The 25,433-nt window shown below is 38.0% G+C and overlaps 1 protein-coding gene across 1 annotated transcript in view; it reads left to right on the plus strand.

Annotated features, from left to right (window-relative positions):
* Nucleotides 1-25,433, plus strand: part of CHN2 (chimerin 2) — a 167,226-nt gene that overhangs the window by 69,902 nt on the left and 71,891 nt on the right. The window contains exons 3-4 of the mRNA XM_068935251.1: nucleotides 6,123-6,178; nucleotides 21,862-21,893. Coding sequence (XP_068791352.1) covers nucleotides 6,123-6,178; nucleotides 21,862-21,893 — 88 coding nt within the window. The remainder of the gene's footprint in view (nucleotides 1-6,122; nucleotides 6,179-21,861; nucleotides 21,894-25,433) is intronic.

Below are 25,433 nucleotides of genomic sequence, written 5' to 3' on the forward strand. Positions count from 1 at the left end.
GAATTGTTTGAAGGCACATACATTTCAGAGATTACCAGGTTTTTCAGACTTTTTCTGTCAGCTCTGGGAGACAGAGGGAAAAAGAAATGGCAAGAGTAATTTCATATTACCAGCAAAGGACTTCGAAAAGAGTTGGAAAGTAACTAGCAGCCACCAGTCTCTAAGCAATTGATTTGATTACATTTCTATCTCAGTAATAGGTAAATAAATAAATAACCAACAACAGATTTCTTTTTGTAGCCTGTTGTATGTTAGAAATGTTATATGGAATGCTATTTTGCCTTTTTACCATCACTGAGGTAGGAAACAAAGGAAGATAACAATCACAGTAGTGTTGTTTGGCAGGGACCTCTGGCGTTATCTAGTCCAGCTTGCCACCTGAAATGGACTATTGTCAGCTATAGCTGGCTTTATCATCAGCTTTATCTTGCTGGTCTTGAAAACCTCCAGGGATTCTGCTACCTTTCTGGGAAACCTGCTCCAGCACAGCACTGCCCTCTCAGTGAAGAAACAAGAATCGTGTCTGCTGCTTGTCACGTGTAGGCAATTTCTTTGGCTGCTGAAACAGCTTAGTAAATTTTGACATCCAGCTACAGAGCACGTGTTTGTGAGTTTTGAGGAGATGTAAAACCACTCGTTTTCTCCTTTTATCACTGTTGAGATTGGTATGTGCCAAGTATGTCAAATGTCAGTGCCATTTTAATGTTTATTTTCATTATCTGAGATGAGTATGCTGATGTGAAGGACAGCAAAGCAGCAAGGTGCGAAACGTTGGTTAATGCTGTGGTCCAACTCTTCACAAAGTTCCTTTGCCTTCTACTCTGCAGCAAATAATCAGCACAACGTCTGAATCTCAAATCTGTCAGAAATTAAGGCCTTCTTTCAGCCATGCACTTAGGCTAAGCGTGTGAGTAACCCTGCAGGAGTGGGACAGCACATATCGTTCAAGTTTGGCACATGCATAAATTTCTGACTGAGTTGAGGCCGAGGGGGTAAAACTAAAGAACTCTGTGAAGCATTTGCAGACAGAAGGGCAGTGTGTCTTTTTGCTGCTTTGTAAAAGCAATGATAGGAATTTTTCCTCTCTGTTGGAGCGTAACTGAACAGGAATCATAGATAGGTTAAAATAGAAACTTTGAGTTGCTGCCACATTGCAGAATAAAAAAAGTATGAAGAAATTGGTGATAGTCCTTCTTCCCTGGCAGCAGAGGCAGAAGGGTAGGCTTTCGCGTGTCACTGCTTTGTTACTTCCACAGAATAGATTTCATAATTAGACAGTTCTTTCCAAAATGTATTGTAGAATTTCCCTCATTCATTCCACGAGACAAGTCTCGTTCTCTCCCTGGAACAAAAGACAAGATACATATTCTAACTAGCCACTTTACATCTCAAAGAAATATTCCTCTAGAATTTAGATAATCATTTAGTCTTGTTAACTTTATTAGCTCTCAGATTGATTACGCTGCTATGAATGCTGGCAACCTGTTTGAATTAGGAAACTGTTGAAGATTGTTCAAGGGCCAACTAAAGGGTGTTGGGTTTTTCCATTGCACTACTGCATTTCGGTCAAATATGAAGTATGCATTATTGCTGTGTCTTTCATCTGTATCTGTTTCTGGACCAAAACGCTGCTTCCAGTCTGATGCTGTTCTCTAAGCAGCAATAATACATTTGTATGCAGTTGACGTTTTATGAGGTTAATTTTCTTAGGGCTAAAATAATAATGCATCCTTTTGTTCAAAGTGTTGCCTTTTTTGATCAAAGTGAGTTTGTCTCTGACCTGTGTGTAAATCCTGAGAGCAGAGATAGACTGGGTCCAATGTCAGTCACTGCTCACAATTGTATTAAATAAGTCTGTTTATCTATTATTTCAGTCAACTATATCTGTATAAATAGGATTCTGTTTTGAAATTTTCAAAAAGGGGGGGAGAAATGAGGCAAAAAGGTGAAGTTTATTTGTCATCATTTGAGCACGTAAGTCAGGGACATGTTTTTTGACATTCTGACCATCCACTGGACTCTGCTGGGGTCTCAGCAGTGTCAGCCAGAGTGGTGAGCGCCTGGCACTTTCAAAAAAGTATGTAATCAAATCAGGCAGAGCTGCGGGATGTTCAGCACTTCTGAAAATGAGGTCACTTAATGAGGTGTCTGTGCTCATGGGAACTTAGCTTTAGGGCACACATTTTTTTCACGTCACCTTAGCCATAATATTCACTTGCATTCATATCTCATCTGCTGGTTTTTATATAGCAATCATTTGAAGCAAAAACACAATAGAGCTTTTCTGGAAAAGAGCAGACGTTTTGACAGTGACACACTTGCTTTCCTCCTGAATACCTTAGTTTTTTTGAGTCTTTTCCTAGTTTTTCATTTATTTGGCCTTTCGCTGTTTTTTACCTCCTCCTCTCTTGCCCTTCTGCGTATCTTTTCTGGATATTCTTGGCGATTGTGTGCCTGCCCGTCTCTTCTCAGTTGTTTGTCTCTCATTGAATTGCTGGGCTTCACTTACCCTGATGCCAATGATGGTTCTCATACCTTTCCTTCTGTTCCTGGTCTGTCCTCTCTCCCTCAGTCCAATTGTTTAGCATCTCTCTCCAGTATTTCCACTGGGTTGTCTTTCTGTCAATTTAAAGTTAATGTGGCCTAATCTGAATTCTTTATCTTTCCCATGAAAACATTTCCCATTCATGTTTTCTGTGATTATCACCATCCACAAGCTCAATCATGCTTGTTACTTGGGGCCATTTTCTCATCCTGCGCATTTAAAGCAGCGTGTAAATTGTTCCTATTATTTATTTGTATAGTAATAATCTTATTACATTCTCCTCTGATGTATTTCTTAATCATATCTCTTTCTCTATTCAGATTATTGTGCAAATTAATTACCCATGCCTCTCTGAAAATGACAGCAACCTTTTCCAGTCTATTCAAAACACGATTGTTAAGATGATTTGTCTTTCTTGTCATTTTTTTTGAATCCCACTGATTCATCCCACTGCGTCCTATCAACATGCAATCTTTTGTGTTTGCTTTCAAGTCCTTCATATATCTGTCCTTTCCTATTAGTCATTCCCTCCTTTGTTTTGTGAAATGCTGATTCCTTTCCCCACCCTTGCTTCTCTAGTGATATCAGCCTCAGTCATCCTTTTGACCATTTCCAGGGCAGAGCTCTTTACTTTCCTCATTTCTTATACATGCAGCATGTCACAAGATAGACTTCATAGGTATTCTTCAGACCAACTTCTATTACACAGCAGCCATCAAGTTTACCTTAGGAACAGCTTCATAAGCTTATTGTGCTATGTTAGTTAATAATTAACAGTTTTGATCATTGAAAATAGGATTTTTGTGAAGAGTGATTTTTTTCATAATAATTGAAATGAATTTATTGGAATACGTATTGCAGTGAATGATCTTTTACTTTAAATGATGAGGAAGCAATCATATTCTTGCAATATTTTGCTTCCTTAGAGTTCCTGTTCCCCACTGGAAATGTGTAGGGGAAGAAAAAAGTTGGTATTTTCCTCTTGAATCTGTTTAGTATTAAGCATGAGTTGCTTCCTGAATCAACAGTCATGGTGATTTCAGACATTCAAAAATGGACACTTAAAATCATAATGTTGGGCTACAGAATAATCAGAATTTTCAGACATGGTCTCTGATTTTTGACCTGGAGTTTTCACGCTTGACTTGATAGAGCAACTAATCCTGAATACTATTTCCAGACGTGTGAAGGACAAGAAGATGATTGGGAGTAGTCAGTATGGATTTATGAAGGGGAAATCGTGTTTAACCAGCCTGATAGCCTTCTATGATGAGATGACTGGCTTATTGAATGAGGGGAGAGCAGTAGATGTTTTTACCTTGACTTTAGTAAGGCTTTTGACACTGTCTCCCATAAAATCCTCATAGACAAGCTGATAAAGTGTAGGCTAAATAGTTGGTCACTGAGGTGGATTGAAAACTGGCTGAACTACCGCACTCAGAGAGTTGTGATCAGCAGCACAAAGTCCAGGTGGAGAGCAGTCACTAGTGGTGTCCTCAGGGGCCAATGCTGGGTTCAGTACTGTTTAACAACTTCATTAATGACCCGAGTGATGAGACAGAGTGCACCTTCAGCAAATTCGCAGATGATGCAAAGCTGGAAGGAGTGGCTGAAACACCGAATGGTTATGCGGCTATTCAGAGGAACCTTGACAAGCTGGAGAAGTCAGCAGAGAGGAACCTTGTGAAGTGCTTAGTCCTGAGCCTGGGGAGAAATAACCCCTTGCACCAGTACAATGTGGGCGCCAACGAGCTGGAGAGTAGCTTTGCAGGCCTTAAGGGCTGGTGGACAGCAAGTTAGACATGGGCCAGCAATGTGCCCTCACGGGAGTAGCTTTGCAGAGAAGGCCTGAAGGGTCCTAGTGGATGGCAAGTTAGACATGGGCCAGCAATGTGCCCTCACGGGAGTAGCTTTGCAGAGAAGGCCTGAAGGGTCCTAGTGGATGGCAAGTTAGACATGGGCCAGCAATGCGCCCTTATGGCAACGAAGGGCAACAGCATCCTGGGCTGCATTAGGAAGAGCATTACCAGCAGGTGGAGGGAGGTGATCCTTCCCCTCAACTCAGTATTGGTGAGGCCACATCTGGAGTGCTGGATCCAGGTCTAGGCTCCCCAGTAAAAGAAGGTACTGAAAACTGTTAGGGATACAGAAGACATTTAATCAGAAATGAGTAAAGTGAAGGCTTTGAATATTACTCAATGACAGTATTCAAAGGGGTAAAAAAAATACTACTGGCTATCATGAATCTTGTGCAGAAGTGGGGGAAGTCTGGCAGCGCTGAGTGAGGTAGGTTATCTTAGTTATTCAGAACTAGATCACATTTTTATGCATTAAAATTGATAGGGAATATAAGAAATCCTGAATTGTCCTGCTATGTCCCTCCTAGGGACCAGGGATGGAGATGGGGTTGGTAAAAGGAGAAGATATGTTTTTTTTCACCTAGAAATTAGCAGAGACTATGAGCCTTAAAACTTTCATATTCCCTGGGTAACAAACTTGTAGGTGAGCCCAGGACTTCCCCACTCTTCAAGTTTCATTGCAGCTGCTTCTAGCCCCATTTAACGAGAAGGTGTGCAAGGTAGTAGAAGGTGCTGAAGAATAACATCTACCATTTCTATTCAGTTTCTGCAGCAGGAGCTCCTGAGTTTATCAAATATACAGGCATTTATTTCTTCTGCTTCTTTCCCCCCAACATTTACCACCTAATAATTCTGAGCTCCACAAGCATTGTGAAGAGCTCTGTCCAAGAAACTTGGGCTTTTAAAAAAAACCCCACAACACGATCTTTCCGAATGCAAGAAGATCAGCATACAGAAGGCCTTTCTCAAGGGAGGCAATCCAAACCTTTGGGATTTTTACTGGATTTATGGAGAGACAGTCTGTCTGCACTGGAATTGATTACTGTCATTGTATGTCAACTTCCTCTCATGACTTCTGAGAGGAAAGGAAGGAAAGGATCTCATTAAATACATGAAGGGAAGAGGCTGGGGACCAGAGTTCAGCAACTGCACCTAGCCTCAGTTCTTTCTTCTGGAGCCCTAAGAAGATATGCAAAATTGATCCAGGGCTATTTGAATTATGGTATAATTACTCTAAAAGCAATATTTGCTTACTCAGAAATAATTACCAGTGCAACTTAAAAAAAAATTATGAGATTCTAGTGAACTCTTTCAGATTTAGTGGCCTTTTCTTGGCCTATCAAAAAAACATTGGTGTTATATTTAAAAATCTTGCTTGAGTTGTTAAGTCATAGTGTATGCAAAAGTGAAATTTCATCCTGAGATACTCCTAGGAAATTCTTCTGTGTGCTTTTCCCTAGTATAGAAACGTAGCCAGTAACAAGTAGAGAAGGCGATAACAGTTCTAAGAGTTAAAACAATTAATCATTTTAGCTAGTTTACAGTTCAGAACTGGTTTTCATATAAGTGACTTATGTACACTCTAAAATGCCTCTGTTTATCATCCTTTTCTTTGCATTTGCATTTTTCTCCGCAGTTTCTGGCTAAAATAAGCATCTGAATAAAAGTTTCTGTATGTTGCAATGCTCTAATGATCTTTATGTTTTTATGTTTGACAGTGTATCAGTTACAACAAGAGGCACCACGTCCCAAGAGAATCATTTGTCCTCGGGAGGTCAGTTCTTCTTTTACTGTACCTTGTTAAATCTGATGAATTGTCAGCAGTGTATTATTACTGAAGATCTTATGTACCGTCCGAGGGTAGTATTCTCTTTAATTTTTCTGCTCCATCATTTCACATAATCATTCTTCCTGAGGTTGATTAATTAAAGCAGATTAATATTTGCTAATTAGGCTTAGAGGCTGAAATATGCAGAATTTTACCACTAGAAGCCCCTGCATTAGACGAATACTCATTAATCATTGGTTACTGTGCTCTTGTATATACTACCTAACGATTTGTGTTTCTGTATGAAAATAGAGCAGCATAAAGAGTATTCCGTTCCTATATCTGCATATTAAAGTATGTGTGATATGTTGCAACATAACTCATGCAGTTCCACTTTGTAGAAAGGAGTTTGCCAAAAATGTTATCCGAGATAAAATAGTGAATTGGTAGCAGTAGAACTGAGTTCTGTCATGGAAACTTAACGATTATAGAATATTAAGAAATATATAAGACAGAAAATTTTGCTCAATCATCTTGTCACCCTATTTTTTCTTCTTTTTCTGTATTCTTCCATCTCTAGTTAAATATGCCAGTTCCTTAAACTGCATTGCATAATTGTAGTTGAAAAAATATGTAGACTTCTCTGCTCTATCAATAAAATTGTGATAGCTTTATCTCCTGTGAAGTCAGGGACAAATTCTCTGCAAACCCACATGTACATATTCGTGATAGAAGTACTAAATACAGGAAGTGGTAACACAAGGTATAGAAAGATTCTACACGTGAAAATGGATATAACCTACAGTACATTGATATGATATATAGCTCTGTTCTCAAATATGAGCCTGAGCTTTGACCAGCTTCCCACACTATTTACCCATTTAGAGAGACCCCCTAGCACAGCGTCTGTCAAGTATTGACAGATACATTCCCAGAAGGCTTTTGTGAGAGGCAGCAGGTCTTGTACCAAGGCATGGGTAGATTAAGGAAATTGCCTATGAGCATGAAGAAGTTCCATTGAAAAACCAGGAATTAAATCCAGATTTCCTGAGTCCGCCTCATGCCTTAACTAAAGGACCGTTGCATTTTTTTCTCAAATGCCATCGACCAGCTGTTTCAGAGCCGAGGGAGCAGCATCTGGCCCTCAGACTGGAAGTCTTTGAGCTCTGTCCATTTACCCACTAGAGTGGATAAACCCTCATGTCACTCTTTCTCCCTGTCAAAAATGAAGCTCAAGAAAAAGAGCCATGCTGTAGCTGTGGGCTTTTGGTGCGTGTATGCTGAAAGATTTTAACAGGACTTTCCTCTCTGTGGCCATAGTATTTTTAAAAGGAGGGAGCATCAAGATTTTTACTAAATGAATGTCATATAACAGGTATTAAACTATTAGTGATATAGCTGACGATAATTAAGGAAAAAAATGTATCCACTTCCAATGTAGCCTTAGAAGAATTTTTTTTCTGTCTTGAAACATTGAACAAGTAAGTTTATCCATTATTTTATTTATCTTTTCATACTGGGAACTACTCTAAGGAAGAACTTATCTTCAGAAAATACAGTTAATCTGCATTGTATGCTTAGGATCCCTTACCAACCATTTAGTTACATTTGAACTTCTTCATGGGGACAAAAGTGATTTAGCCCAAATAAATTTAATCCAAAATTTATTACAATAACTCAGATTAAAGCATTTTTAGTTTGCCTACATGAGAGCAAATTTGGATCAAGGTAAAATGTGATTTTAAAGCAGAACAGCAATTTGTATTCTTGTTCTAGAAACAAGAGCATCTGCATAAATAAACGGAGTAAATGAGCAGTTGTGAACTCCAACTTTTTACCAGCAAACTATATTGAACTTGTTTCCTTAGATACAGCATGTTATATGTAACTGAAGTTATCCTTTGTTCCCTTTTTCTGATATTAAAAGACCATAAATATTTACTTCCTATTCAGGTCACTTCTACAGATGCACAGAAAGAAGCTAAGACCATACTATATTAATCAAATGAATGGTTAATTGACAAACCAGTGCATAACAGAATAAGTAAAAAATAGCTGACTCATATTATTTGTTTTTGATTCTGACTAATGAGCAATTTTTAGTGACTCATTTTCTGGATTAGAGAGAGTCCTATTTTGATTTGATTTGGTTTTGTTTTATTCAGTTGAAACACTTCAAATAAAGAGACTTTACTCGAGGATAGGGAATATATAAACCAGTGTGAATCCTTAAACATGTGATATTTGACGCTTTGTTACTTAGATTATGAATCTTCTGTGTAGATCAGGTGTATGTTTCCACAACCTGATTTCTGAAAACATATTCTCTGGCCCTGGTGGCAAAAATTCTTATTACAACATTGATGATGTACTTAATTTTTATATATTTATTTTTAAACATAAAGTTTTAGGGTTTTTCTCCTAATGTCTAGATTGTCTGCTAAGTTCACAGTATTGCTTTTATATAAAGTGGAGTTATATAATGGTTTTAATGAGCGTCACAGATTATTTAAAAGAAGAAATTCAGCACTTTATTCCTATGGCACCTATTAGCTTTTCCTTAACACACAAATTATAGGACGGAATTTTTTGATTTGTTTATTTTTTAATTCGACTTCAGTCTATTCTGATGACCATACAGACTTGCTTTCTTAAGAAGAGGCATTTTATTAGTCCTAGAGTTTTGTCAGTTACATAGAAAAATCTCAAAATCCATTTTTTAATAATTTGTGTAGAAATATATTAATCAGCAATACCATAGTTATTTAGTAGGCCACATAATGCATCCAACACCTGGAGGACAAGTGTCAGCGAGATGTGAGTGACACTGGACAAATTTATCTTTCCCTGTGAATATCATAAGAGCTGGACTTGGTTGAGGGTGTTCTCTCGTGTGATTTCGGATTCAAAGGACTTCTGACAGATATGATAAAAAACTGGAAATAATTTAAAATCCTTCATGTTTACGGGAAGATATGTTTCATTCGTAACAGCTGAATTCTGCACTGTTCACGAGGAAATTCAAGCATCTGCTGAAAAACAAAATCCGTAACACTAACAGATAAACCTGTGAAGGGTTGTTTTTTCCTTTCACTAGGTGGCATTTTCATCACTGCTCTTCTCCATTGCTGTCTTCCACATCCTCTGCGTCCGTTTGCTCCTCTGTACTCAGTAATCACAAAGGTTTTAGCCTCAGATCTCGGCAGTTCTACCATCTCATTTGTGTGCATTTCTTCATTAACCGTACTGTGAAGACAGGAATCACCTGTCCTGATACACAAACAACCAGACTAGAAGGGGAACTGGGACTGTAAATAAAACATGAACTTTTATAGCTTTGTGTCTTTGAGCTTTGCTATCATGATTTTCTTTTTCTCCTCTGCCTGCATAAATATCTTGTCTGCAAAAGCAGGTCATTCCTTCAATGGGAATCATATTGAATGAACTTTGGGGCTTCAGGTATCTAACGACTTTTAATTAATCACTACTGGCAGCATGAAGAGTGTGAATATCCTACCTTCCCAATAACACTGGATTTCTGCCAATACCCTAATTTGTAACCATATTGCTTCCAGCAATGTTTTAATGTTTTATTTTTTAAATAAAAAAGTTTAATTTAGAAGCACCTTTCAGGTGGAGGAATGGCTTCTGAATATTGTGCTTGTAGATGCAAGTATGTAATGGTATGCAGCAAAGATTTGGATTAATTTTGTGCGGAAGTCGTATAAAAAAGCATTTTTTAGGATTTATTCTACAGAAATGATCAAAGATGGCATATTCACAGAAAAAAATTCAAGCAAAGCATTCAACTTTCTATTTTTGTTCTAAAGTAACATTTTAAACAATTTTCAATTATAAAAGATATTTCAATAGGCTATTCTAAGTTAAAATATCTTTTAAAGAAATTGAGGCTTGAACAAACTTAGAGAATTAAGGAAGGAACAGTGACATTTATGAGGAACATTTTCAGCAGCTACTGGTAAACAACAGGCTTGTTATAAATTTCTTGCAAAGAGTGAGTCTTACCCATGACTCTTGTGTTACTTGTCTAGAGTCGTTCAGATATTCATACCTGTGAATATTATTCCAGTTTTGTTCCATGAAAGTCTAATAGCTGACAGCAATTTTTGAGGCCGGTGAGTTTGTCTGCATTAAACCGTTCATATTCCTAACAATGTTTTGGCCAAGCCAGTGTCAGCAGCAGTGAGAAACTTGTCTAAATTTCCCTAGTGTAGACAAAGCCTTGGAGCCTTAACGTACATTATTATGTAGAAAAATCTCAGTTAATTGCCTTCCTCATTGTTCTGAATACCAAATAGGCTGTGTCAGAAGTGGTAGAATGATCCTATCTGCCCTTAAAGCAGCAAAATTATGGTTCCTTGATTAAAAGCAAATATGATTACAATAAGAAGATTTTCCCCCTGCCAAAATCCCTTTTTCTTTGCCTAAGTGATTCTAGGAGACTAAAATAATGGTGTATGCAGACTGCCCTAAAGTGAACCACTGCAGATTGTTCTTTACTCAGTTATCCTCAAGGATGCTTTTGAAAGAGGGGACCCAAGCTAGGAAGAGTAGAACGTAGTAGAATATCATTTAAACAATAACAATATTGAAAAGTGCTTTAAAAATTCCAGATTACTTTTGTTCTTCCTGTTTCCAATGCAAAAATATTTTGTTTTTGTGCCTAAGAAAAGGCTTTTAGTAGGCCAGTTCCAGAATTAGATAAACTTGAGCAAGGCTGCTAAAATTAAGCCTTAGTAAGATGTTTGCAGACTATATCAGAGTGGATAATAAGCATTTAATCATTGCAGGAAGTCTTCCATGAATTCCCTTAATTCTGGTAACTTAATGACCTTTATAAGCTGCATACTTTTTCTTTCCATCTGCCCTCACCTGTCTGTGAACAATGTGTATACTGTGGTAAAATACTAGAGAGCTGTAATAAGCATTGAAATTGGCCATAAAATTGGTGGTAAATAATGAGAGTAAATGTGAATTTTCACAGCGCTTGTTCAAATCACTAAACTGCAAAAAGTCAGGCGCTACCATGAAAAGGTATCTCTTACTGTCAGTCCTGAGAGCTTATCTAATATTATTCAGAATATTATATTATCTTTCCCTTTGAAAGAAACCCCAGAACACACACAGTGACACACCAAGAGACCCCATTAGCCAGCAATTAAATGAAAATGAGCAGGATTGTCCTGAAACCTATTTTCGTTAATGAAAGTGTTTGTACATATAAGACTTAATGGAGCCTGTATCTTAAAATTATTACAATATTGCCACTGATTTAATTGTATTTCTATAATCTTGCGTTTATGGTAGAAACAAAAAGAAACATGGCGTATGCAGCAGTCATCTATGGGTTGCAAATGGCACTGGAAAACAATTTTGAATGGACATTGACAAAAGGAGGAAAGTTCTTGAGCTGAAATCAGTGCTGAAAATAGACAGCCTGGCCGCATTGGATGGGACGTAAAAGAGTTGAAGGGCAGGAAGGATCTTTGTGTAATATTTGACTATTGGGCCCACAGACTGCTGAAATGAAATTGTAACCATCTTTTCCTAAAATGACCAAGTGTGGGTTTTGATTTTAGGTTTAAAATGTGTATTTAGACGTAATGTAGTTCTTGTATCTCTTCAGAGTAAATTTTGTCCCATAGAATGCCTGTGGATGAAAGAAGCAGGGCTAGAATATTGCTTGTCTAAAATTCAATTGTATTCATCACATCAGAAAAAGTTGCCGATTTTTTTTCTAAAGCACTTTAAGAATTCATAAGAAATCTCTCATACAGTCCATGAAGTCTCACGCAGGAAAAAAAAGCAGATTACTGGCACACTCAGATGTACATCATCCTCATTTTAGTAATCTGTTGAGCGCTGAATAGAGCAGGTAGTTTTCTGAGTATTCTGCATACATGGGAGTTAAGGAAATAGTTACAGCTAAACAAAAGTAGAATTGGTTTATCTATTCTACTTGAATTTCATGAAGTTCCATTTACTAATGTTTTAGGTTACAATTTGCGAATTAGACTGGTGTTCCCCTTCTGAGTCAACTGCAGTATGATCAAGTTGGTCTGTTCATTGATTGCTATTGAATGAAAGAGTTAAAGCCTTCTTTTTAGGAGACAAGATGGCAACTTTGACTAATGAGCAATAATTATATCTAGCTTACTTTATGGGCTGATAATTATCCCTCTGGTTTTGGTTGAAAGCTTCCTTGGGAAACTTCATACTCCTCTCCAGTTTTCCTTGAAAGTGTGTTGTGTGTGTGTGTGTGTGATTTTGCTGTTCTCCTGACCTTTAACTTCCTTTTATCTTTTTTATATTAAATATCAGTCTTTTGGTCTAGTTCTTTTTATTTTGATGTGATTCAAATTTAAGTAGTTTTCAAACCAGAATACATGGAAGTCTGTTTTGCACCTCATTTTAGATAAAGATTATCAGAAAGCCTGTGTGTAGGTGAAAATTCTATACACTTGTATAGATTTACACGTCTGTTCCAATTTAGGCCAGTATTGCTTGTGGCTGGTTAAAATAATTTATCAAAGGAAGTCTCACTATGTCTGCTTACTGACTGATATTTCTTGAAGTGTTTGTCTTTTGTTAGGATTCAAAATGAGAACATAATATGGGGAGTGGTTAATCAAACCATTTTTCTTAATATGAATGAATGTAGAAACTTATATGCACACCTGTCTGTATGCATCTGTGTGTCTTACCTCCTATCTTGCTATGATGTTATATATATACTTACATGTACAATGGTCAAATCAGCAAGTAAACGCTTCTTTTGAGAACATAGAAGAGAATAGTAGAATTTGTTTTGTTTTCATGAGAGGACCCCTGAATTTCCAGGGTTCAAAATGAAACTTTAGAAGTTTTGCAAAGTACATTTCTATTTATCCACTTTATTTACAAAAACATTTGCTTATCTGTTTGAAAAAGCAGCATGACAAGCCAATATGTACTGACCAAGTTCAACCGCCCTGTAGAAATAAGGAAGCATCTGCATGTATATGTGATAGAGATGTTTTCATGTGAATAATATATCTGATATATATAATGTGATATAATAATATCACAATATTCAGCCTTGTTGAAATGAAAGCATCTGTAAGATACCAGCTTGTTCATCATTTGGGAAACATTCTCCTACTTACTATTTTGCAGAGTTCCTAATAGGATGTCCACCTGCTGTTCTGGGAAAGTAGCTAGTGCTAAGCTCCTTTATTCCTGTTCAGACTTTGCAGATAGCCTGACTTAACAGAAATGTCTGTTGTTCCCAAGTACAGAGCAAAAGTACTCACAAAAATCAATGACAGGAGATTAACTGAATGAATATTATTCTTCCTCCTCGAATTTTTGTTTCATCCTCCTACTGTCCCCATGGACATATGTTCTGCCAATAAACTGTCAGTATGCACATCCACCCAGTGATGCTAAGCAGTTGCTTGTCTAAGGCCCCTCTCCTCCTAATTTTCGGCCTACCTCTGTCCACTCTTAGTTTTGATCTTCTATTTCCTGGTTTTCCTTCCAGAAACAAGCCTAAGGTCCTGTCCACGCCTCCTATCCATACTCAGGTTTTTAACCTGACTCCATCACACTAAATATGCATTTGGTTTTAAATGTGCATTTGGTACTTCACAAGCAGATTGCCTAGGCACCTTGCTGAAGAGCTACATTTTTACATCACACAGTAACACTGACCTGGTTCAGAAGCACGGCTTCTCAGGATGCATTGGGGTAGATGGCCTAGCACCAGTGCAACAGTGCAGATGTACTACAGACTGTTCATACATCTGTTGTATGAAGGTTATAATGCTCCTTACTGGTTACAGAATTGCAGGCGGTTTGTAGCATTGTTGTGGCTTAGTGCAGTTATCTGTTGCTGCTGGGGTCCTTTTTCCTCCCATTTAAATGACTCAGCGCATCATTCTTGGAAAAGGGAACACAGTTTAAACAGTATATTTAAATTTTTCATCTTGCATTCAAGGTAACGTTGATCTTCCTTCTTACATTTAATGATACCCTTACTGTGTGAATGGAAACCGCATAACAAAATAAACGACTCCTGCTTTTGCTGTTGAAGCTGTTTGAACCTGACCGCAGGTCCCCTGGCTACTTAGCAGTAGCCTCCTTGATTAAGCTGCATTTCAATTTATTTTAGCTCATATTCAGGAACACATTATTGTCTTTATTAGGTTACAAAATGTTTGTTCTTTCTTTTCTTGTGCATTCTTGTTTTTCCCTGTTAGAGCTGAATGTACATAGAAATCTATTCTGATTTAATAACAATAGCAGATGCCATGGGGATGTATGGGGAGATTTTTAATACCTTCTGGAGTTTAGAGTATTTTATCTGTTATGTTGATTATTGTATGCTGGACAGAGGGAATTTGCTCAAGGTCATAGACAGAAACAAGTCCAAGTTAAAAACACTCTCATAAAGGATGCCTTACAGCAGTTCTTTTGAAAGTTTGATACAGACCAGCAAACAAGCAAACAAACCAACGCCGTACTTGTTAAAGTCTTTGTCTTCAAAAATGATAGAAGTAGCCTTGATAGAATGGAAATCACCCTGCAGTAAATGCCTGCAGAAATATCAGGGCTGCTGGGCTTTCTGGGTTTCTTTAAAAATGTATTACTCTTCTGAGGAAGGGTCTTTATGCATCATACGTTCTCCGAAGATTACAGCAAGCCACCAGAACAGAGGAGATGTGCAGCTTTGAACACTAGCTAGTGAAAACACTGCTTTTTTATTCTTCACTTTTATCTTTCCTTTTATATTCTGCCTAGTAGTGAGGAACTCCAGTCCTACGTTCTCCTCCCCAGCACTGTAAATTTTATAGTAAAATATTTGCTTGAGGATGTCAAACACAGGTTGGCACATTACTATGCTGGTAGATTTAAGCTGTTTTATGTTACTAAGCAGTGACAAGTTTTATCACCTGAAGGTTTGGCCTTCTCTGCTAGCGCAGTTCAGTCAGTCTGCTGCCTGCTCCCTGCTGCCTTCTGTCCTGAGAGCCTCACACAGCTGGGCATCGACCTGACGTACATGTTTTATATGTGATTTTTACAACCTATTCAGACAATGTGCTCGCTGCTGATCCCTGTCTCCTGAGAGTGCCCCAGGTAGAGTTGAGGCTGGATCATACTGTGCGAGGGCTGGAAGAGACTTCAAGAGGTCATCGTCCCTGCATCAAGAAGAGATGTTCAAGAGATGTTCAAGAAGATATTCTCTTCTTAAAGGCTTCCAAAGCTTAAGATTTCATGACTCCCTGTGCTTATTTATTTAGTATAGTTATTTTAACTCTTTCCTCTAGTTTAAGCCGTGTCTTCTTTTTTGCAGTTCAAACCTATTACTTTTTCTCCTGTCTACTAAGCACACAAATTCCTTAATTTCCCCTTGAAGACTGCCTTTTTCCTACCTGTCTGCTACAGCGCCTCTCAGTGCTCTCTGTTCTTTAGGCTAAACTCTTTTCTCGTATTTCATGTTTTCTAGATCTCTGCTGACTCTTATTATTTGTTCCAGTGTTTCCTGAGATGTAGTGCCTAAAACGACACTCAGTATGCCAGCTAAAGGCTCTGTGAGAGGAAAGGATCACTCTAAAGTTTCTTACTGGCTGTATTCTTTATTTTTTATGTCCTCATATGGCATTTTGGTTTCAGAAGTTTTATACACAGAACTGACTGCGTATAACTGGCCTATCCTTGGCTGGGGAGTACAGGTGTTAAGACTGCTGCTAGTCCTACTAACAACATTAGCTTACAGCCTTTACGATACGATGCTTTTGGCAAAAGCAAGAGTTGTTCCTCTTAAAAAGTTTTGGTACCAGAGCACCTGATAAAGTAGCGGTAAAAAAGGTTGGTAAATATTTCCCTGCAAAAAGAGTAGCTGCTGAATTTTTTCTTCCAAATTAAATTGCTTAAGAGTCATTGATGTTAAATAATTTGTCATATTTGGAGGGATAGTTAGACTTGCTAATTGATCTAAGTAGTTTTTCCTTTAAGAAAAATTTAAAGATGAAAGCCTTATGTTATGGAAGTAGTGAAATACAATACTTAACTTTAGTAGTGGATTTTTCTTGTAACAAGGGCTTGTGGTCCTCCTTAATACTTTTCTGCTGTTGATTCTGAGGCAAAAGTTTGCAGTTGGCTCGTGACAATTCTGTCAAAAGCTGAAATGTCCTGAAGACAAGTTCTTCCTTTTTCTGCACAGTCTGTTTTAACGTGAGCTTCTCTTGTAGGCTTCTCTTCCAGCTCTTCTATTTCTCTTTATGGTTAACTGAGCTGGGAAGTGTGTTTATAGATAGTCAACTAGAATTACTGAAAAATAATCAGGAGCGCTCCAAACAGAAATTATATCAGATTAAAATTCCTTTGGGAAAACACCTCATTGCCTGCACTGAGTGAACACACTGACATTGTTAACTCTTGGCTCTTGTTTCTCTGCTCTCTCTGTGGATGGCAGAGAAGAACAGAGAGAGGCAGCGGCAGCTCCCCACCCGCCTTACTCCTTCCCTTGCCCTTTTATGTTCTCTATATGGATGGATTAAAGCAGTGGTTGAAACACACAGGTATATGGTGCTAATATCATGCTAGTTCTTTTGAAACATGGGCAGACCGCTCTCCCAGAGGGATTTCTAAATTTTCATTCCAACGTTTCTAGATTTCAGCTTTGGCCACTGGCTAAGGAAATAGGTCTTATGTAATTAAGTTAAAGAGAAATTAAATTTTTTGAAATTAGGATTATCTTATTTCTGTGCAAGTACTTAGGCAGAAAGAATTCTTTAGGGCATCTTCATATCTTCAGCGCAGTGTGGCTTAGATGTTGATGCTTGCAATGAAAATCTATCGCATTAGGGCATACTCACCTCCCGCCTGCATGATTCCCAGTAGTTTTGTGACAAGTTATCTTGCAGAGTGATGTAGGATTTTAATTCAATAATCTGTACATTAGCAGGAATATACCATTCCAGGACTAAGCCATCCTGGTCAAAAGAGAAGCCACAAATCCCAGGGCATTAAAATTCAGTAAACCTCAAAATTATGTAAAAGTGCTATATTGAATTATCTCAGATAGCTAGTGTACTTTTCTGAAGAAGGTTTATTTCCTTCTCGGCATAGAGTTTAAACCCTGGCGTAACTGACTGGCGTAACGTGAAGAATGTGCTGTAACGTTGTAAAAAACTTAACGAAACTAGACTAAATGTCCCAAGTGAGTCTTTCAGGGGGGACAGGGAGAGGCAGTGTTGTTTAGCAGGATGAGAGTCAAGGACAGAATACCAATGGTCTCTTAAACACGGACTTCCAAAGGCCTTTGGAGGAAAACAATATAGTCGTGCTAGATTTCACTTGTAGCTGAGTGTGCGTCAAGATTAGATGTATTTGAATGTTACTGATTTTATAATAGGCTGCTGGATTAGTAGTGATTTAGGCTATTTCACCATGCTTCCTATTTCTTGATCAAGTGGATTTTAGTCTTGAATTTTGGCGTTCACTGATAGCTCGTAATTCATACAACTGTGAATTTCAGTAATAACTTTCTTCTGGCTGGTTTCTGGCACAACGGCCAGAAATTCCTGCTCTGCAACAACATTTTTTGGTTTGAGATTGGCAATAATGCTTTCTTTTAAGACAGAAAATTGCCATCTCACATTTGTGTTGAAAGCTGCCACTTTTAGTGCAGATAGAGAACCCATTTATTGGTTGTCTATGTGAGAGCAGCGTAAGCAGGCTGTAGAGCTCTTTAAGGCAACATATATTTTCACTTAAGGCAAAATATATCTTACTATATGTGTGTTACATATTAAGACCTATTATTTGCTTTGAGTAATTTTCTTCCGTTTTATATTTTGTCTATTAGCATGAGAGTCCTAAATGCTTCAATCTCTCTAATCTCTTCCCTCGCTAATGTCTAGGGAGTTGGGCAGGAATAATGTGCAGGTGGTGAAAAAACAACTGATCAGCTAGGAAATGTGACCCTTCTTTCACTGGCGAAATTGAGACAGCTATGTGGAAAGTGTTACAAGTATTCTTTCTAGCCCATTATCTATGAAAAACAAGTAAGTATAGGTGTCCTCGGAATAAAGTGATTATTCTGGGCTCCCACCACATGGAAAACCGACACTTTCTCCTTTTGGATCATCTGTTGTTTCACGACTAAGAATTCCCCGAATCAGACCTGTGTAACTGTGTGTGTGTGCATGTGAGTACATTTATAGCAGGAGAGGAAAAGATTGGGATTACCAACTGAATTTCAGTCACCTTGGCCTTCTGGGATATATAGAATTTTCCTTGAAGTTTGTGCAGAGTCTCCAGTCAGTGCAAAGCAGAACTACCAGCTTCTTTGATAGTTTTAAGCTTCTGCTGCTTCAATTGTGCAGACTTGTGGGTTATTTCCAAGTTCAGGCCAACATTCTGGTTTTGATCTAGAGATCCTGATGTTATTTTGATCTTTTATCGTGCTATGACCTTGTTTCCTTGTGTTTGTTCTTAGCAGTGAAGTTGGTTAGGAGCTTAATGATTATTTCAGACTAAAGGTTACAGTAAGGAGAGAAGAGAATTTTTAGAGGTTAGCACATCAGAGCTTGTGGGCTTTTTTTTGTTTTTTGGGGTTTTTTTTCGTGGATGATCTTGCAGATCTGGAGCTTTACTTCAGGAAATACTGCAGTATCTTTACTACCTAAAAACAAAATGTTCTCATTATTGGCCATTTAGGCATGCAGGTGCTAAAAGAGGTTGGCGAAAAGGCTTCTGTTTAATGGAGGGAGAAGAAGATTGGATTTGATGAGCTTTGTGTGGCCTCTCAGAAGAGCAAATCTTCTAACTCAAAACCAGCGGGAAAGATGCAAATCACAGCATTCAGGGCACTGCAGTCAGTTGCTATTTAAATCATAAAAATTGTACAGACAAATTCAGATTTTTGCTTAAAAGATGTTGTGAAAGGGATTAAAAATGTACTTCTGTTTGCTCAGGGAGGTATTTCCGGATTGGTTTTATCCTTTTCTTTTACTATTTTTACTATATCTGTGTGGGAACTTGTGTAACAGACCATTCAGGCGGTGGGTGCCAGTAGTGTTAACTCAGCCCCTTATTTTTCTGAGGTAAATTGAAAACATTGGTGTTTATTCTGTCTGTACAATCAAAACAAATCTGTCTTTTTTAAAAAAGAAGCAGATTCTGACTCCTAGGTGAAAGTCATGCTTCAGCTTTGGTGGCATAAAGGCTTTGTTTCACTCTCTGTGGGGAAGAAGTTTTACCTATTTGTTCCTTATCACCGTTTTCAATCTATGGAGTGGCCATTGTTTCCTGAAAGAAAAGATTGCTTTTGGTGGTCTCATATACACCCATATCCATTTCTTAAATTAGTTCCCAGCTAAGAGATGCAATACAGTTGCAAAATAATAAGTTATGTAGTGCTAGTAAAGATGAACAGTATGGACAACATCATTTCTGAGGTCGTATGACTTTTCTTTTTTTTTTTTTTACTTGGAAATATATCTATGTTCGGGGATATTATGAGGCTGGTTTAAATAGTGACACTAACAAAAAGCCCTCTAAAATGTTTTCTAATTTCTGTAAGATGCTAATTGCTTTCATGTGAATCCTTAGCACCCCTTTTATCTCTTAAATTCACAACAATCCTGTGAAAAGTGAGCTATGAGAGTTAAAAAAAAAAAAAAAAAAAAAGAATTCATACAGTATCTTTTCTGAGTTGCGGTATATGCACATAGAAACACAGTACCTGCATTTGGCAGTTCCTCTGCTCTTGCTCTCTCTTTGCATCTACATGTGCTTTTTCCTTTTATTCCTTGCCTCTTCGAGCTCCATAATGTTTGCATCAATGTCTTCGTCCTAGGCAGGAGTTTCAAGGGTGTGATACTACTAGTGCTGTGCTAGGAAAGAAGTGCAGTAAGGACGTGCTTGAACTCCCATAGGACTTCCATTGAAGATTCTCATTATCCTGTGCAGACTTCAGTTCATTTTGCACTGTATTTTAGCCTTAGTGACTGCAGGGTACAAACTCAGTTGCTTCAGTTTAGTGCATGGTGTACAGATTACTGAATCAAAAAAGTGACATTTATGCATTTGCTATTCAGAAGTAAAAAACCTTTGTCAATTTGCAGTTTTTATGGGTGAAATAATTTAATCAAAACAAGAACAAGGGTCCTTGTTGCGAATCAGATGAGATGATGAAATTCTGTGGTTTTATCCTGAAGGATCAAATAGTCTTGAAATCACATTTTTTCTACGTGTGTGTCACTCTGGGTGAAGCAGTAATTCCATTTTCATGGGCAGCTTCACTCAGATGCGCAGTTTTTTTTTTTTTTTTTAGTAATTAGGTAATTTATATATATGTTGTATCAAATTCTGGCATATTTACACATGTAAAGGCTGGCTGAAGTTGCAGTTTCAAGGCCCGGTGAGAGGGCACTGTTACATTTTCTTGATAAATGCCATAGCCAAAGAGAGACTGCAGAGGAGAAACATCCCTTTTTAGAAAGACTCTTAAGTGAACGCATATATATGAATAGGTCTTAAAATCTGAAAATTAATATATAATAACCAAATGCATGTCTGTGAATGCTAAGGCAATAGTAAACAAACACCTATGCGAAACGTTGTAAAGAAGTGCCCCCTGCTGGCTTGTCGTTTCCTGTGCTGCAGAAAGCTGTGCAGGCGCCTCGTCGGGCTCAGGGAAGACTCGGAGACCCGTTTTGCAGTTCTCGTCCCTTTTTTGCGTATAAACTATGTCCAGGAGCTTCGTGGATTTCTTGGAATTATTATCCTCATTTAACATTTTTGCTGAGTTCATTAAGTTAAAACATACCACGGTAGTATAAACTGGTCAGTAACAAAAGCGCAGGCAGAAACATGAGTCTTCTTGTTTCAAAAAGTCCAGGATGCAGTTGTCCATGGATTGCACGCGGGAGCTGTGGCTGTTCAGGCAAAATAGGCAATTAAGCAATCCGGACAAAATGAAGGCAAAGGCTTCAGATGAAATAACGGGCTGTGAGGTCGAGGAGCTTGCTTTTTGAGACCTTATCGACAGACTGGAGTGTGAAAAATGAACCAAAGTGTCAGACTACCCCAGTTGATGTACGAGAACATTACATTCCAAAAACTTGGTTCAAAGCTCTTTAAAGTAATTGGGAGTCCTTCCAACTGTTTCAGTGTACTTTGGATCAGGCCCACAAGTTCTTGAGGCTTCCAGGAATTTAAGACTAGATTTAAATCCAGAAACCATGTTTCTCTTAAGTTTTCCAAGAATATTTAATTTTATGTTTAAGTTACTTGCCATATATAGGCAAAAAATGTTTTAAGACGCTAAAGGGTGTATGACAGAAATAGTCTTACTGTAAATATTAGAGTAGCAAAAAATGCAGTAAACTGTTCTTTATCCATTTGATCAGATTTTATATAATTACTTTTAGTTCTTCTGTTTTCGCCATTGGTAAGTGCTGTACTTCTCCAAAGTCCACCAATAAACCCACCAGTTCCATTTTTGTTTTTCTGTGCTTCTGTGTAGTCGTGTTCCAGTCACGGGTTTGAATCTACAGAATTTGGTAACTTAGACGTGTGCAGCAGTCCTCATTAATAATCAAGCATAATTTATTTGTATGTTGCTTATTCAAAATTGAGTATGTTTTTAATATTTTTTCCTTTCTTTCAAAATGTAGGTGGAGAACAGACCAAAGTATTATGGAAGAGAGTAAGTATTTTTCTCTTTTAAATATTTGGTAGGGCTATCTGAAAATTGTTATCGTAGAATTAAAACAAAAAGACGTAGTGGAATTCTGACAAAATGCTTGATTTGCCTTGCACTTCAACAGGGAGGTGGATATATTGAATGTCCAATATTTCAGCCATGTTACAATCATTACTGCTGCTTACAATCCACAGGCTGTACCACTATTAAAGCCTGCATATTTATGTTGTTTCTCTCAGGTCAGTTTTGAACAAAATTACTGTCTCAAGTATTTCTTCCTTTTGCTTTTATTACCATTTTAACCCACCTGTGGGGCTACAGTGGGTTAGGGAGGAGAGAAAAGGCTCTGTCACTGTCTTTTTGTATGTGTTCCTATACTCTTTCTACCCAAGTACCTGGTGCTGTTTCTGGATATATGCATGTCTACTACTGCATACTGTCTAAATGTATTACTGCCTGGGAAGGTTACAAGATCTGAAATACCCGGAGAACTGGTGCATTTTTTGTTTTAAGGAAAGTAACAGACCACTAGAGTACAATTCCTTTGTGCTCAGCTGTTTTCTTGTCTATAAATGTCTTGAAAGGGGCTGGATTCTTCATTGCAAGGAGGTCTGAGCAGGTAAAGTTGAAGGCAAAAGGCGCTACAATGACCACCTGGATCTTGTAGTTAAGTCCTATTTGCAGAGCTGGCGTTTGGCCTTTACTAGAGTAATCTACTGAAGCCTTAACCCTTGTCACTAGCTAAATTACATAGATTTCATGTTCTGTTTTTTCTTCCATCTCAGCTACATCAGCAGTATTTAATGATCCTTTTCTACTATCAAAAAGCTCAAGAGCCAGTAACTTGGCCCTAATTACTGTAGTTTCATTTTTAAATATTATCTTTGACAATGGGGGATTCAGATCTAGCCAGCAGAGTACAACGGAATTGAAGACAGTACTGAGATAAGTAACCCATCATGCTTTATAGAGCAGAACTTCAAAAACCATTACCACAGTCTTTTATCCAGTACACTGGCTGGTTACTGACACAATGTAGGGTAGTAGAATGGTAAGGCTGGGAGGAACTGCAAGAGGTCACCTAGATGAACCCGCAAGAGCACATTAGTTATTACCACTCAGAAAGAAGATTTCAGAACCACTGGGGGCGGTCCTGTAAAAGCAGTTGGTTCAGTAGTGCTGGGAAAGAAAATTAGGAATTGCTAGGGAAAGAAGCAGAAAGTATGTAATCATATTAGTATATGAACCTGTCATGTGGCTGCATTTTTCAGTAGTGCCTGTAGTTCTGGTCTCTCTCCCTCCACCCTTCATTTTAATAAAAGGATAAAGAGCAAGTGGGATGATACAGCAAAGTGCTGCAAGGGTGGATCAGAGGAATGGAGCACCTACTATCTGAGGACAATAAACAGGCATTCCTTAGGATGTCCAATGCATGTCCATCCATAGTGGGAAATTCATTGCCACCGGATGCCGTGCAGGCCAGAAGCATGAAGATATTGAAGGGTTTACAAGTGGTGTTCTCAGATTCATGAAGGATAAGGCCATAATTGTTCAGCTGCAACTTCTGGCAAAACCAGTGATGGATGGGCAGGAATATGAAGTGACAGAAACATTGACTGTTTCCTGTACTCTTTCTGTAAAGCATTTTTGTCTACTGCTTTCAGGGACAGGATTCAGAGTTCGGGGGATCTGTGGCCTCATCATGGACAGCTCTTTTTATACCCTTACATAGATATATCGAGAACATCTACGAGAAAGCTTGCGTTGCCCAGTGCTTAACACCTCTAAAGAAATTTCGGAGATGTCCCAAGTATCTTGTCCCAGTGGTTCATTATTTTGATCGTTGAGAAAGCTTATTGTCTAATATCTAACCTAAAGCCTGCTATATTTTATACTGAGCTTCCAGTGGTGAATAATAGCTTATGTTCATTATTTTTAACTAGGCTTATGAATTGCCGTGAATTTACTGGTAAGGACATGCTTAAGTTATGTCATCTAGGCGGTGCTGTTTTTAATTTGGATGTTGCAGAAAATGACTGCATCCCACCAATGCAGGAAGAAAGTATGAATCGATCTTCATCATTTTGAATAGAAAGTCACTGTGGGAGGATCACCTGAACCCAGTACTTCCAGCGTATATTAGTTGCGGAAAGACAGCTTAAGAGAATTGGACAACAATTGCATTTACATTCAACATGTTTTTCTTCTTTCACAACCAAGCCAGAGGCAGTGTTAGAAATATGCCACTTCCTATGTGTTGTCAGAAAACAGAAAATGCTTACAGCCAGTAGCTTTTAGTGTCTTTTTTTCAGACAGCAGCAAAAATAGAAACTTTCAAAAGCTCTGAGCAGACCCTTGGAGGCTTATCAACTAGCAAAGTACGTATAGGAGTTCAAACTGCTCTGAAGACGACATTTGTACTTAAAGAAACATCACAGCTAAAATACTGATTATTGTAAAGGTAATAGTGTATCCCAGGGCCTCTTTCTTTCTTAAAATAACAATGACAAAAGAATCACAGAAAATACTACTTTTTTCCAACACTGAAGGAGAAAGTTGACTGAAATAAAGAAAACGGTATTGTTCTCAAGGCTATTCTGTAGCTTCTTCAACTATAATTGTTATATAGAATACAACTTTTAATATTTTTTCGTATTTTCCTTCCTCTCAGTTTCTGCTACAAATTTAAAGAAGCAATGTTAATATAAAAAATAAAGCAAATTGGTAATAAAAATGACCTCTCGTTTTAATATTAAGACATCTCCTTATTTTAAAATAATACCATTATAGTCCAGTTTTCCATTCTGTCATATAACCTCTAGAAAGGAATCATGGAAGAGAGGCACAGGCTGATAGAGGAGAAATATTGTGAAAAGATGGGGCATTTATGGAAAAACTTTTTAGGTGCTGTGGAAGTGTCATACTCTGACAAATTTTATTCAGTACCATTTCCACTGAAGCTCTTCAGAAAATTTTGCATTATTTTCATGAGAAGTCCTAGAGCCACAGTTTCCCACATTCCTCCTGCTGACTCATCATGCTCAACCTACTACCTGATCCCACCTCGTGTCAACACAAATGTTTGTGTAGTATACCTTCTGGAAGTAATATATCTGAAAACTATTGTGCTGCTTCTTGTTTTTGTCAAGTTTTTTTTTTTTTTGAGGGATTAATTTTAGCCCCTGTCTTATATGGTTCACCAGGCTGCTGCCCAGGTACTTGTGTGTACATGTGTGGACAGAGCAGGAGAATGGTGCTAGTGAGGGCTGATGAGGTAGGAATTCCTCTTCAGCAGCAGTGCTAGTTTATACTGACTGAAGCAGTATATGAAACTAGAGTGTAAATTTTCTTCTGTGCCTCTATGCCGGACTTGCCCAGGCTAGAAGATCATTCTGCCGCTTTTACGTACTTGGAAGCTGTGGACAGCTTCCTAATGGCTTAGATCACGGTTGTGCTCAATGGTCGTTACAAGACATTTGCACAACTATCTCATGGCTACATCAGATTATTCTTTGCTCTTCCCTTTTCTCTTTCCCTGTCCTA

Source organism: Struthio camelus, chromosome 2, assembly GCF_040807025.1.
Source record: "Struthio camelus isolate bStrCam1 chromosome 2, bStrCam1.hap1, whole genome shotgun sequence".
Taxonomy (NCBI): domain Eukaryota; kingdom Metazoa; phylum Chordata; class Aves; order Struthioniformes; family Struthionidae; genus Struthio; species Struthio camelus.